Source organism: Stegodyphus dumicola, chromosome 4 (genome assembly GCF_044657685.1).
Source record: "Stegodyphus dumicola isolate Sdum_Otavi_A_Nest chromosome 4, ASM4465768v1".
NCBI lineage: Eukaryota > Metazoa > Arthropoda > Arachnida > Araneae > Eresidae > Stegodyphus > Stegodyphus dumicola.
The window spans coordinates 41,095,430-41,109,961 of NC_140771.1; the positions used below are offsets into that span (position 1 = coordinate 41,095,430).

The following is a 14,532-nucleotide window of genomic DNA, read 5'->3' on the forward strand; positions in this document are numbered from 1 at the left end:
AGGATGCAGGGCATTGTTCCTTTGCAGAAAGAAGTCCAGTCTGCAAAGAATTACTTTTTCCAATACCTTACTGAGCGCTGGTAGTAGACAGATTGGCCTGTAAGATGAAGGTTCTGCCGGAGTTTTGCCTGATTTTAGGAATAATGCCACTTCTGCTAGCTTCATATTTTTAGGAAAGTACTGATGTTTCCAGCAAGCTGAAATGACCGCAAGGAATAGTTTTGGGAATTCCCGGTGTATCTCTCTAATGATGATATTATCAATTCCATCCGGACCTGGAGCATTTTTGGGTGCCAGAGTACGTATGATGTTGTCCACTTCCATTTGCGTAGGAGGGATTTCGTCTCTTCTGGTAACTTGGTGAAATTTCATGCTGTAGGTTTTTCTCGCTTCCTCTTGCTCCTCTAAGAAATCCTCTTCATCATCATCAGGAAAAACTGCATTTATGATCTCACTGATTACTTCGATGTTGGATGAGGCAGTGCTATTCACCATGGGCGAAGGGGTCGTAGGACGAAACACCTTGTTATATGTTATCTTTTGAGTAGGTCCAAAGGCTTTAGTGACATTACTACAGTAAGTTTTCCATGAGATTAACTTGGCCTCTTTAATTTTTCTTTTATATAAAGCTCTGGCTTTATTGTATGTTATCATTTTGAGTTGCCGTAGATATGGATCTACCGTGGATTGTACTTTTCTGCGAAGTGCCCAAACTCTGCTCCTCTCTGTGTTAAGCTCTGGTGACCACCAGGATATCGAGTGTTTTGCCTTTACAGATTTCAAACGATATGCTTTGTGGGCGGCTTGCACTATTTTTGTAACTAGTAAGTCGTAGAGATTATCTAAGGAGTTTCTGTCCTGGCAGTTGTTGAAATCTTTGATAAATTTCTCTACATGCGCTTGAATGTGTTCCTGTAAAACGGAATGTCCTCCAAATGCCATTTTGAATCTTTTCTTTATTATGTAGTCTATAGGAGTATCCAGCCTGTAAGTAATAATTTTGTGATCACTGAGTGATGGCAGGTCACTCACTGTCCAATCTTGTATGTACGGTGTTGTATTGGGAGTTGATATTGTCAGATCTGACCACCCTCGAGCTCTAGATGTTTCAAAGGTAGGCGGTGAGTCCTGAGCATTGATGACAATGAAATGCTTACTGTCCAAGAATTCTAGTACCGCACTTCCCCTTCGGTTCTCCGAGTCAGCACCCCATAGTTGACTGGTGGCATTAAAGTCTCCTGCTATGATACAGTGTGATGCCCCAGTTAGAAGGTTAGAATTAAGTTCTTCTAATAGAGAGGTAATATCTTCGCTCGGGGGTAGATACACAGCAATAATATCAATGCTGCAATTACTAGTGTCTAGTCTGATGGAGACTGTATGCTCTGTGATTTTCATTAGGAGAGGGGAGAGAGGGCCACTGTAAATAATCGCAGCTAGCTGATTCTTTGACAGAAACGTTCTGCTGTGTGTTGGAACACTAGGAATCACTCCGTTGTAAACGTATGGCTCTTGGAAGATTCCGACATTGGCAGCAGTATGTGTCATTACTTGCAGCGTATTTATGGTTGCTGCATAGCACTTCTGCAAGTTACACTGTAAAAATCGAAGACCTGCTATATGTTTATTTAGTGTCATCTTGGTTTAGTTCTTAGCAGTGGTCTTTATCAGGCTCTCGAAATGGGCTCCATACACTGGGCAGGAACTTGAAGTAGCTGGGTGATCTGTGCTGAAAGAGGTCCCCTTTTCAGAATTACTACTGCAGCAATTAGTGCAACTCACTTTTTCCGAGCTACACTCCGTCAGGTGGCTGTTACCACACTTCGCGCAAACTGGAGCGTTTTTACAGTTCTTGCTATAGTGACCGAACTCCTGGCAGTTGTAGCAGCGTATGATCCTAATGTACGGACGGAGAGGACAAGACTCAAAACCCACTAAAAGGCGGCCTAGCTTAACTAGGTGTTCTGCTGACTTAGGGTCTATGTCTATCACCCAGTTTTTCCTTGTGCTTTGCCCGGAACGGCTCGCTCGTATTTGAAAAGCACTGGGATTGAAATTGGGCAGTTGGTCTACAAGTGCTGCTGTTAGATCTTCTTTTTCTAGATTCTCAGGCACTCCAAAAATAATTACACTTTCCCTTCTTGGCTTGGGCTCCCGAAATTCAAGTGTTTCTAGTAGTGCTGACCTGTCCTCGATTGCCTGTTTCAGGCATAGCAGGTGAGCTTTTTCTCGACACCGGATGAGAAGCTCTCTGGACCTTGTGGGCCAAATCTGCACTATAGTGATCCTTAGCTGGGAGGGTTTCAAATCTGCTGAAAGTTGAGCTTTAATCCCTTCGGGTGTCTGTGTGGAGTTCTTTGACCTTAAAAACAGAACGTGCTCCGACAGAACTGGAGAAGGTCTTGAAGGGGGTGAAGTTTTCCGCTTCTTTCGTGTCACCTCAGTGAAGGGATATTCTTTTGTGGACTGTTCTTCTGGGGCTGAGGATTCCACTGCTTGGTAAGACTCGGATTGTTGAGGATTCTCGTGAGGTGGCTGTAAACTGTGTGCGAGTTGCTGTTGTTGCAGAGCCAAGACTTGTCCCTGTAACTGGGCGAGATAAACCTCTTGTTCCGTTAACGTTATGCGAACGGTGTTCACAAAAGATGTAAACTGCTTTCTTTCAGAAGCGTTTAGTCTGCGAGATTCCTTTGCTTGTAAGATGAATAACTGGAGTTGGTTACAGATGTGGTTAATTGCTTCCAACCTGGAGTTAGGTGTCGATGTGATAGCAGCACCTTTAACAGAAGGGGGAGAATGTTGAATATTATGCTCCATGCCGGCTGGTGATGGGGGAGTAACCGAAGGCATAGTAAGTAAGAGAACACAATGAAGATGCTTTCAGAGCATAAAAAACGAATGATGAGATGAATGATGGATACACATGCACCTGCAATATTCCAGGAATACTGAGTTTATACGATAGCACTGTAAGGAAAGGTAGCGGAACACAATGCACACACTTCACAACGCTAAACTTGAATGAGGAGATGCACGATCAGATCGCATGCACTTGGGTTAGAGTACTAAGCATGTACCGTAGCAAAAATAGGTTAGATAGTTGCGAGAATACAATACGTGCACTTTCACGGCACTAAAAGTGGATGAAGTGATGTATAATGAAACCTCATAAGCCAATAGACTTCTTGTATATTGAGCACTATAAGGGTTGTAGCACTATAAGAGGAAAATATATATATATATTTGTTTTATATAAAATGTGACGCACACACTTTAACCTTATATACTAAACAGTTCTAAGTAAGCACAGAGTGATAATCGTGCACACTATTACACAGCACTGAGTAATAACAAAATGACTGTTAGAACACGATGCACACACTTTCTGGGACTAAACTCGAATGAGAAGATGCGCAATCAAATCACATAAACTGACAGTAAAGTATGCACTATAGCACTATAAGATGAGATAACTGCAAGAACACTATACTTTCACAGCACTGAAAATTTTATTAGGAGATGTATGAAGATATCTCATAAATAAATTATCTTGCATAAACATTGAGTTTTCGCTGTAGCACTATGAGAGAAAAGATTTAAAAAAAAAGAAAAAGAAAGAGCAATAACATGTGCACACATTCACGGTAAGCACTGAATATAATTACGCACTCTGTACACTGTAAAGCAGCGCTGTGTAAAAAAAAGATGAATACTTGAGCATAATACACGCACTTTTCACTGCCCTAAGTGAGTACTGAATGATGTTCACACGCACTATATCAAAGCACTGAATAATATGATGAATACTGGAGCTCTTCGTAGCATTTAAACTTGAATGAGGAGATGTACAATCAAATCGCATACACTGCCGATAAAGTATGTACCGTACTGCGAGAACACGATGCACAAACTTCCGGTATTAATAACGAATAAGAAGATTGTATGGTGAAATCTCAAAAATCTTCTTTACATATATTGAGTTAGTGCTATAGCACTAGTTCAGACTGGGGTATGTAAGAGGTAAATACTTCGTAATCGTTAAAATCTCTTTCAAAATAAGCAATGCACACACTTCACAGATATGAACTTGGATGAGGAATTGCACTGTAGCACTAATAAAGGAAAATACTGCTTGAGCTGAATGCAAACACGCACTTGGCACGAATGATGTGTAGTACTAATAAAAATAAAATAAAATATACTGACAGTCGTAAGATGATTACTACTCTTATGTGGCCAAAGATGGCGGTCGACAATCTTTTCCTTCTTGTTTTGGAAAAAAAAAATACAAGCGATTTTGGAAGAGGTGGATTTAGAATAGTATTCGATTACAAGCTCACCCCTGTGCTGCCTGTGTCCGAGACTGAGAGGAGGGGAGAATGCTAAAGTTCCTTTTTCTTATCAGCAGAAGGAAGGAGGGTCGGGTAACCGCGTTACTGTGTTAAAGTAACAACGGTCAGGAACACAAGCCGGAACAGTAATACTTAGAAAATTAATTAAATAATCCGTGAATAATGATGAAACTTACACAACTGAAGTCCTAGTGCTTTGCTGTAGCTGCAGATACAAAAAAATCTCTTGTAAGCCTGAATATTCCATTCACCGTGAAGCAAAATGTGGGAGCAAAATTCATACGACCTCTTATCTCTGCGTATAGACGCGCTCATGTGCATTTCCAGGTATTCTTCTAAAGTGAAAATGAGACTGTCTGTGCAGTGTGACTACAAGTAAACATGAGGATAACTTTACATGTGGTAGAATGGTTGGCAAACTTGAGGAGGGGCATAGTTGGATGAGTGTTGCTCAAAAGTTTAGAACTTATAAAAATGTTGTTTCATGAGCTGGAGCCTTCTAAATGACAGGTACAACTGTAAAAAGGGTTGGTGGTAATCAGCCAAGGAAAACAGCAGTGACTGATGACTGATATATCATCCTGCAGGCATAAAGAGATCAAAACTAGACAACAGGCAACATTGCTCAGCAGCTGTTCATGGCAACTAAATGACAAGTGTCCCAGTTTACTGTGACCAGATGACTTCATAAAAGTGGCCTATTCACCTGCCGTCCTGAATACTGCATACCATTGTCAGCATAGTTTACAATGGTGTACAGAACGCAAAGACAAGAACACCTCATCAATGGAATCTCATCCTCTATATCGATGAGAATCATTTCAGTCTCGCAAACGTTTATTGGCACCAGTTATATGGAGAGAGACGGGGGACATGCTTCCATTGCAGTAACATAAGGGAATTATGCAAGGGGAGACATTATGATGAACGATGGACAAAGCTCCACATTTTTGACAAAGGTTCACTTAACAGGAATTGTTTACTGAGAGGAAGTTATCCTCCACCATGTCCATTTTTTCTGAGTTACCATCTAAGTTAACTTTGTTTTTATGGATCACAATGGCAGGCCACACAAATCTCATGCTGTTGAGGAGCTCTAGTGAAGATAACCATAAAATAGATTGAACAGCATGCTTTCCTAACTTAAACCCCTTTGAACATGTGTGGGATACTTTAGAGAGATGCCTGGCTGCATGATCTTACCTTCCGGAGAACACCAGACAACAGAAACACATGCTCCTTAAAGGATGGGAACTCTAACCCTAGCAACTGTTAGATAATCTGGTGTTGAGTATCAACAAATAGTACTATGCAACCATTGCAGTTAGGGGAGGTCATATCTCTTATAACATTTCTTTGGTTTGTTGATTTTTCTTCTTGGCTACACAGTTTTTTTATACCAACATCATTCCTGTCAATAAAGCCTTTGCGCCAACTGCATGCATAGAACTGATATGAAATATTGATTGTGACATCAGTACAACTGTATGCTTTGATCATTCACTTTTGCTTCCTTACAAAGAGCCGTCATGTGACGCAAACTTGGCATTTTCTGCAGCAATATTTGTCATATCCATAAAGGACAGAAATCGGTGATAATTATGGAAAATTCAAAACCGTTGGCATCTTTAGATAATAATATTGCTCCACTGTTCTAAAATCAATAGACCAATTGATAATATTGTATGAAATGTATGTTTAGTATTTGTTCATTAGCTTAGTATGAAGTAATATCATGATAATAAACAGGAAAACATCCGATAAAATGCCATCCACTATAGTGCTACAGATGGCCAGTGGCCAATTTTTTAGATCTACAAGCTATATTAATGATTACAATTTTCAAATCTGTTGTTTCTAAATTGAATTTATGAATTTTGTTTATTATGTAAAAATAATTATTTAGTTGCAGAAGGCTAAAAATTTTAAATGCTCTTCAGAATGCCTTTGAAAACCTTTTTTACCAAAGAAATTCTGTTAGGTATGATTCTAAATCTCTCCCTTGCTTGTTCATTTTTTGGCAATGTGTGTGCTGATGTCTAGATTTATGACCTTGCATTATAATTCAGTCTGAGGTGTTCAAAACCATCTCTTTCTCTTATATGCAATATAATTTCCAAGAATTGAAATGTGTGATAGATAACTCAGTTTATTTTTAGTACATTCAGTTTCAATGATTAGGCATTTAAAAGCAGAAAGCATTTATCATGATCATGAGAGCAACGAATTTGAAGGTTTCTGGATATCACAAGGAAAAGCAAAATTTTCCAATTGATGAGAAACGTAAGAAAAAATGATAAATGAAGCCTTGCATTGCAATGACAAGGCTTTAAATATCAATCAGTTAACTAAATAACGAATATTGAAAGTACAGTTTTAAATCCAGAAAATATCACTATTTTGGTTGCAAGTCAATTTAATTTCAAGTGGTGGTGATTCAGTAAAAATCTTTATGCAAAATATCTCTTTCTTAAAGAATATTATTAACAAATATTTTTTGATAATTCTTACATCTCATCTTAAGAGATTTACATTGATAACCTAAATTTGGAAACTGATGACCAGAAATTCTCAAAATCTGGAACTGTTGAAGTCCTAATGGTTCTGGATCCTGAACTTTGTACTGAAATGATTGTCTGAAAGATATATTAACCCTTTCAAGACCAAAAAGTACACCAAATGTATAAATACCACTGGTGTTCATTGTTTCTTTTGCAAGCGTCTGTCCAGGGATGTAGGATTTTTTGCTACGAAGCCTAAATCTATAAAATTATGGAAAAATGAGCATATTGTTTCATGTTTTGTTGAGTATATGTTTTATGTATATATAAATATTATTTGCATACTTCATATATATCATTTTTGTTGTTTAAATATTTTTATTTTAATACTTATCACCCTATTAGTGACTTCTGACATTTACAATTGACAGCAAACAAAACTCTTTTTTAGTAGGATAAATGTAAAAGCACGATGCACAGTTCTTAGAATTTTCATTTGAACAAAGTACTTCCCATCTGCTTTAAAAGCAGTTAACTTTACGTTTTTTTCCCTGCAAAACCCAAATCTCACTAATTTTCATTTTGCATGGCAGATTTTCAGTCATCCCTTTCCTTCTCTTTACAGTTCCACAAGTATTTGTTCCATGTCTAAAAAGTTATGGTACCCTTGACCTGAAAGTTCTCAATTGAGATTTAACAAATTTTTCTCCAGATAATTCGTAAATTTTCGTTTAACTCTTTCATTTACTGTGTGAATTATAAAGTTACAGATACAACCTGATTTAGATTCACATAATTTGTTAAAAAATCTAATGCTTTGATGTTCTAATGCTCAAAACAAAAGCATGTTACACACACAGGGAATGGTATAATTCCTGATTAGAAACTGAACTAAAAATCCAAACACATATTGCTCTGGGGGGGAAAAATTCCCATAACATTTATCAATAAAAACTATGTGTGCACTTAAAGAAACATCTAATGCTGAGACAGAAAAAAAGACTCCCATAATATTTATCAAAAAATACCACATGCGCATTTAAACAGCGGTCAGGAAGTCTGCAAGTCTAGAATATGTCTTTTGCCTTATATTTGTATAATTAAAATCCATATGTGTGTGAGTCATCATCTTGAGTAGAAAATATATGTAGATACATTATCTCAAATTCTATGGGTATACAATGACATCTCATGCCAAAAATATTCAATTCTACAACATTTCAAAACTCTGACACGATTACATAATGGGCAAGGTTTCTGAGAAAATGATCTGTCACGGCAATGCACAGCCAGGAAATACATGTGCTTCATGCTAACACATCTATATGACAGCTGGCATGAAAGGGTTAAAGTGTATTTTACGTTTTGATAGGTTTACTAAAATGAAGACTTTGATCTCTCACTAATATGATAGCTGTGAATGTATGAACCACTATTTATCATTTTGCACATGGTTAGAAAATAAGTACAGTAAAAAGTTCGAGATCCGAACGTCTATATCTAGACTGATCTAAAATCCGGACCTCAAAGCCATCATCAACACCCCATTTTTTTTTAAATAATTTTTTTTACATATGCTATACGCATTTGATTTTTTCACCCATGATAAAACATGAGCAGAGTCCCGATTCTTAACTTCACTTTGGCACTAAATAAAATACCTCGTTATTGAAGAAACAATTATCTTAACAAAAACTTCTGTGATCAATAATTTGACTCCGTAGCTGCATATTTGTTTGGTATAATCTCAAACTGAAACTTTCTACATGGAAATATCATTGATTTTACACCTTTTAATATTTTATATCCCTGACGCCAACCTGGCGAATTATTATTTATCATATTTTGCTTTCATCACTGCATGTTTATCCAAGACATGACAACTTGAGTAATGAATGACTCATGCAGAGATGCCTAAAAAAATTTTTTTTTATATTAGTGATTGAATAACAAAGAGTATGGGAAACTTTTCTGTTGACATTACGCTTGGCAATGATTACAGGTTTAAATTAAATGTGCTAAGATGTATTAATGAGGAAAAATTTAACAAAAATTTCTTTCCATATGCTAAAAATAGATTTTCTTAATGATGCTCTTAAGCCAAAAGATTACATTTTGTGTTATTTGAATTCAGAATAACTGATTTGTTATTCACATACTTCCATAACCGGTGCCATAACTCGTATAGCCACACTGGGCAGCAGAGTTTAGAGAAGAAAATTTTTTAGTTTAGCAAAGCACCTAGCAACAAAATTAAGGAATGACAAAATTTTGAGAATTTAGAGAAAGAACTAGGACACACAATTTAGTGGCGGCAAAAATATATAAGTTAAGGAATCACTTGGGTAGCAGAATTTAGAACTCACAGAGACTGCATCAGGCAGTAAGATATCTAGCCCCGACCTTCGATAAGGCTTAAGTATATGTGAGAATTTATTTATTCAGGACTCAGATAAACCTTAAGCATGTGCAAGAAATAGATGTAAGTATAATAAATAACTAAACTAATACAATTCAGGCTTCATTGTCGCAGTGCATGATAGAAGCAAGACATAATTTAGCCAATAATGTATAGCTGATGCTGTTAAGCTAGGCTAAAATTATACTTTACTGATTCCAAAGGAATTTCAGTTAATATAGTAGATTGCGATCTTCCTTAATTTTCTGATTTGATCAAGCTTATTATTTTTTGCATGCTGTAATTATTACAACAATTTTACGAAAATTAAAGTTTGAACTTTCAATTATGTTGAAAAGTTACCAATTCTGGAGCTGCAATTCCATTCTACAAAGCAAAAGCATGTTTTGATGTCCATTAAAAAAAAAGTGGAATAGCTGCAAAAAATAGATAACGGTGTATCCATCTCAAAATTATGTGAGGTGCATGGATTGGAAAGTCAACTATATATGACACAAGTAAACAGAAAAAGGAACTTTTTGAATTTTTTGTGGATTCCGACACCCCACTTGCAGTAAATAACAGAAAAATTATCCGTTATGTTAAAAGTGATGCTTATGACAAAGTAATGATTGAATGGGCCAGACTGCATCGCAGTGAAGGCATGCCATTGATGGGTTCAATGTTAATGGTTCAAGCTAAGATATTTCATGAAGAAATGAACTTAAAAACTGAATGCGCATATTCGACAAATGAAAAGCTATCTGCAGAAGAAATTTGGAACACTGATGAGACTGGTCTTTTCTGGCAATATCTACTGTGAAATACTTTAGCAAACTCTAACAGAAAAGGCTCCAACTGGTGGTAAAGATTCCAAAGCGAGACTAGCAAGTTTAGCATGCACAAATGCTGCAAGAACGCACCAGTGTAAACTTCTTGTAGTCACAAAAAAAAAAAAAAAAAAAGAAAAAGAAAAAAAAAAAGGCACAACCTGGAGCATTTAAAGGAGTAAAGATTTTCCCCATTATATTGTGCAAATAAAACAGCTTGAATGACACAAGCGTTAATGAATGACTAGTTTGAAAATCGTTTCAAACCCGAGGCTTGGCAATATTTGAGTACAGTTTGGTTGGTTTACTTGATAAAGCAAAAATTGCCCTGATTGTAGAGAACAGCATGGCTTATAACTTCACTTAAAGTTTTAGTGAAAGATAATGTATCCATGTTATTATTATTTCTTTCAAATTGCATGAACATCATTCAGCCTATGGATATCGGAATAGTGCGCAAGCTGAAATGCAAATAAAAAGTAGTAAAGTTCATGTTAAATTTCCTGAATAATGGCAAGACTATTCAAGAAATTTTGAAATATTTTAGCATAAAATCTGCCGAGTGGTGCATCACAAGATCTTGGGTCAGTCTGCAGATACTTAAAAAAATACTTGGCATAATTTATAGCCAGCTACCACATTTCATGGTGAGGATGATGAACATGACAGTCGCAAATCTGATGGTTTTCAGATATTGTAAACTAAAGATTAAATTTTCCAATTAATGCATGTTATAAAGAAATGTGCAGAAGGGGTAATACATGAAGATGATACCACGGAAGGTTTTCATTATGATTTCAATGTTCCATCCATCAATCAATGGATGGTGAAATCTGCAGTATGGTTATAGATCCAAAATATACCACTACCAATAGCAAAGAGAGTAACAGACAGGTTATTGAAAACGAAAAAAAAAAAATCGATTGACAAATTAATTGGAATTCTCGACACAGCAATTACAGGATTTGAACAGTGGAGCTTTGTAACTGAACAAGAAATTATAGCTGTCTGTAGAATTAAAAAGATAGTATTAGCACAAAAAAAAAAAAAAAAAAAGAATCAATTTAAACAACTTACATTGAAAATAATGTTTAATAAAGTAAACAAATCAATATTAAGCTTTTTTTTTTTCAAATTTTGATACCTTTTAGATCATAAATGCTTCACTCTTTCATAAATCATGATTTCATATTTTTAATTTTATAATTTCGACATGCCATCTTACTAGATTTAAGCTGATGATCTAATATCCAGAAAAATCCCAAATCCGGGATCTCTTAAATCCCAACAAGCTCAAATCTCAGACTTTGTACTACTTATTTTTGTTGTCATCAACATTAACTAGTGGACTACTGCTGCATAGCCTCAATTATTTCAAAACTATGGCTTTTTACAACTACCATTAGCCGAAGCATATAAAAAATAAACCTAGAGATATAAATAAGATATACTGTTAGATACAAAAAGACTTCAAATATTCAAACCAACTGGGATGGGTACAAGCCAGATATTCAAAGAATCTAAACATACCACAAATAATATTTTTGTTGGTCCATCATGTTGTGATATATTTCTGATCATTTTCAGTAATAGGCAGTCTTGGTATTTAAATGCACGTTCTATTAAATGTCGTAGTCCATCATTTTCACACATTAGCTGAGCATTACGTTTGTTCATTGCCAGATTCACAGCAAGTGCAATGAGATATTTATGCAATGTCCGTTCAGGATGTTCAATAATCATTTTCATGATCTGAAAGCAAACACAGTTATTAATTAGAGGATAAAAAATATTCTTTTTTCATTCCCTCCCCAAAATGTCATTTACAGAATGATCTTGGCTATTTTGAATTCCCATTTAACAGAACAGAAAATATTAATTTGCAAAATTAAACAGATGTATTTAAAAATAAAATTATCTTCTTATCTTGCAAATTAAGTATAAAATTACAGACACATACATATTTCATTTAATCAAAAATAACAACTTCAAAAAGAAATGCATACTTTTATCATTTAAAATCTTAAGTAACATTTACAAAATATTATTATACAAAATTCATATGCTTCATATCTTAGAATCTACAAGCCTCTGTAATTCTGTGTTCTTATTACTGACAAATGCTTATCATAATGGAGGTTTGGAAAGACACGAATTAAAATTTTCACTAGCAGGCAAGCCCGCCAGCTGAGCGGGCTGAAGCCCGCTTTTCATTGTTCAATGTTCATGAGTTCCCATGTTCAATTTTATGGTTTCAAAGTTATTTATTGCATTGTAAAATAAATTTACTTATTTATTGTTGCCACTATTGTAACAATCTGAATTGCATAACACTTGATTTTCCCCCCTTACTCTTTCAACTTTCAATTAAAAGTTAAATGAAATTTTTTCTTAATTTTTATTTAAAATCATAATTACTGCTTTTAGTAGTACGACATTAAAATAAATTATAACTTGACATTTTTTTGCAAACAGACTAATTAAAAATGACACAAATTCAACTGTACATTCATACTTACTAATGGAATGCAATCAGTATATGTAAACAAGGATTTGCATCTGTCATCAAAGCTGATGTGGTACAGTATTCCAAAGACCTGCTTTTGACAGGATTTCACAGCTATTTTAAGACAAAAGAAGAATCATTACAATTTAATAATATGAAAATACTCCTTTACTTTCATAATTTACAATTTAGTTATTCAGGACTTCTGCCACGTTGTAGGAAGGGAAAGGGGAGACACAGAAATATATGTTTCGCATCCTAAGGAAATAGATGGAAGTACAACATGTAAGTAGATGATGTAACACTTTAAACAGAATTTAATTAAATTCTTAGCTGAAGTACATAATTTTTGCATATTAAGTCCAATTATATCAGGACTGGAAGTTATATTAATTTAGTATTGCTAACATATTTATGCATACAAATTTTGGACACCAAGAGATAGCCACAACCAAAACAAGCACAAATATATTCTTGACTGAAATAACTCACACAAAAATTAATATTCAGATAAGGGGAGAGCTATCAATTATTTTAAAAGTAATTGTTAAAACAAGGAGCAGAACAGCACATCTTTGAAAAACCTATGCATAAGAAAAAAGAAAAAAAAAAAAAAAAGAAAAGAAAGAAAGAAAGAAAAAGAAGAAGTATATAAAGAGGTAATGTGATTAATAAAGACATGATGTGATTAAAGATTAGCATTGTATAACACTTTAATTCCACATTTCTTAAGCCTTGATCTGCCAGCATATGCTCATACATTTTATCATCTACCTTCTCAAAATATTTTTCAATGAATTTGTCTAGATATTTATCTTAAGCTTTTTACTACTCATTTTGATTCATGGCAGTTACATGTTATCCCATCAACCATTACATTATCACCTGGGAGTAAGTGTGATTTAGCATCAGTTATGAATAAGCATGATGTACCAATACACTAATAACACACTTTCATTTGATGCAGCCTTAACTGATTCTCAGTAATCCACCTTTTGCTTTGATGAAGAAATATATAAATTAATTGTTAATGTTGTATTTTTCATGCATTTAGATGAAAATGATTAAAAATTGGGTACTGCCTTTTACAGAAGAGCAAGCAGCAGAAAATTATTTTAAAAATTATAGGATCCTGCATTAAAAAAAATGATATTATAATGGACATTATATGGCTTACTGAAAGTGGCCAACAAAAGAGTAATAGTTGGATCAATTACCTGTAAGAGGTTTGAATTCATAATATTATAAATAACTTCCAGTAAAAATGGTGCCTAACAGCATAGCAAAAATCGACAACACAACACAGGGGAAAAAAGGAAGTCCAAAAATGAAATAGCTCGAGTGATGATTGTTTATTAAATACAGACGCCTCAGTCATTTCAGAATGACATATAAATGATCAGTGCAGCTTTGGCTGGATCTCAGCTAATTCTCATAGTTCGACTATAACCAATTTTTCACAGTGGCAGTTCTTCTCCAAAACCTTAAATTAAAACAGAAAAGAAATATCTAATTCAAATTGCGATTTGGTTTTAGGAAAAGGTATGATAAATGAAGCTAATAGTCTTCAATTAGCATTTAAGGAAACCTCAATTTACATAACACTTGATTTCCATAATTATACTTCCTTTATACATACATTAATGAGTGGCATTTTAATAAAAATGAATAATACTTGAAAAGGAATTAAACTTTCATGGCAATTTAGAAATTAATTTTGAAATCAAGTATATTTAACAAATAAATTAATAAAAGAAAAAAAGAGATCTTTAGAAAACATGCATGGTTACATTACTGTAATACTCTGAAATTAAACCATACTTTTCATTCATATTTTTAAGATGCAAAATAAGGGTGTAGATTAAATTCAAAGTGAATATTTTAATATCTTATTTCTGTAAAGTTTCCAGTTCCCAATAATCAGACCATTTATTAAAATTCTGCA

General features: G+C 34.7%; 1 protein-coding gene across 2 annotated transcripts in view; it reads right to left on the reverse strand.

Annotated features, from left to right (window-relative positions):
• The window catches only part of Kap3 (kinesin associated protein 3), a 60,673-nt gene that overhangs the window by 15,355 nt on the left and 30,786 nt on the right, over positions 1-14,532 (reverse strand). For both annotated transcript variants that reach the window (XM_035357365.2, XM_035357366.2), the window contains exons 11-12: positions 12,601-12,701; positions 11,612-11,833 (exon numbers count right to left, since the gene is read on the reverse strand). In XM_035357365.2, coding sequence (XP_035213256.1) covers positions 11,612-11,833; positions 12,601-12,701 — 323 coding nt within the window. The remainder of the gene's footprint in view (positions 1-11,611; positions 11,834-12,600; positions 12,702-14,532) is intronic.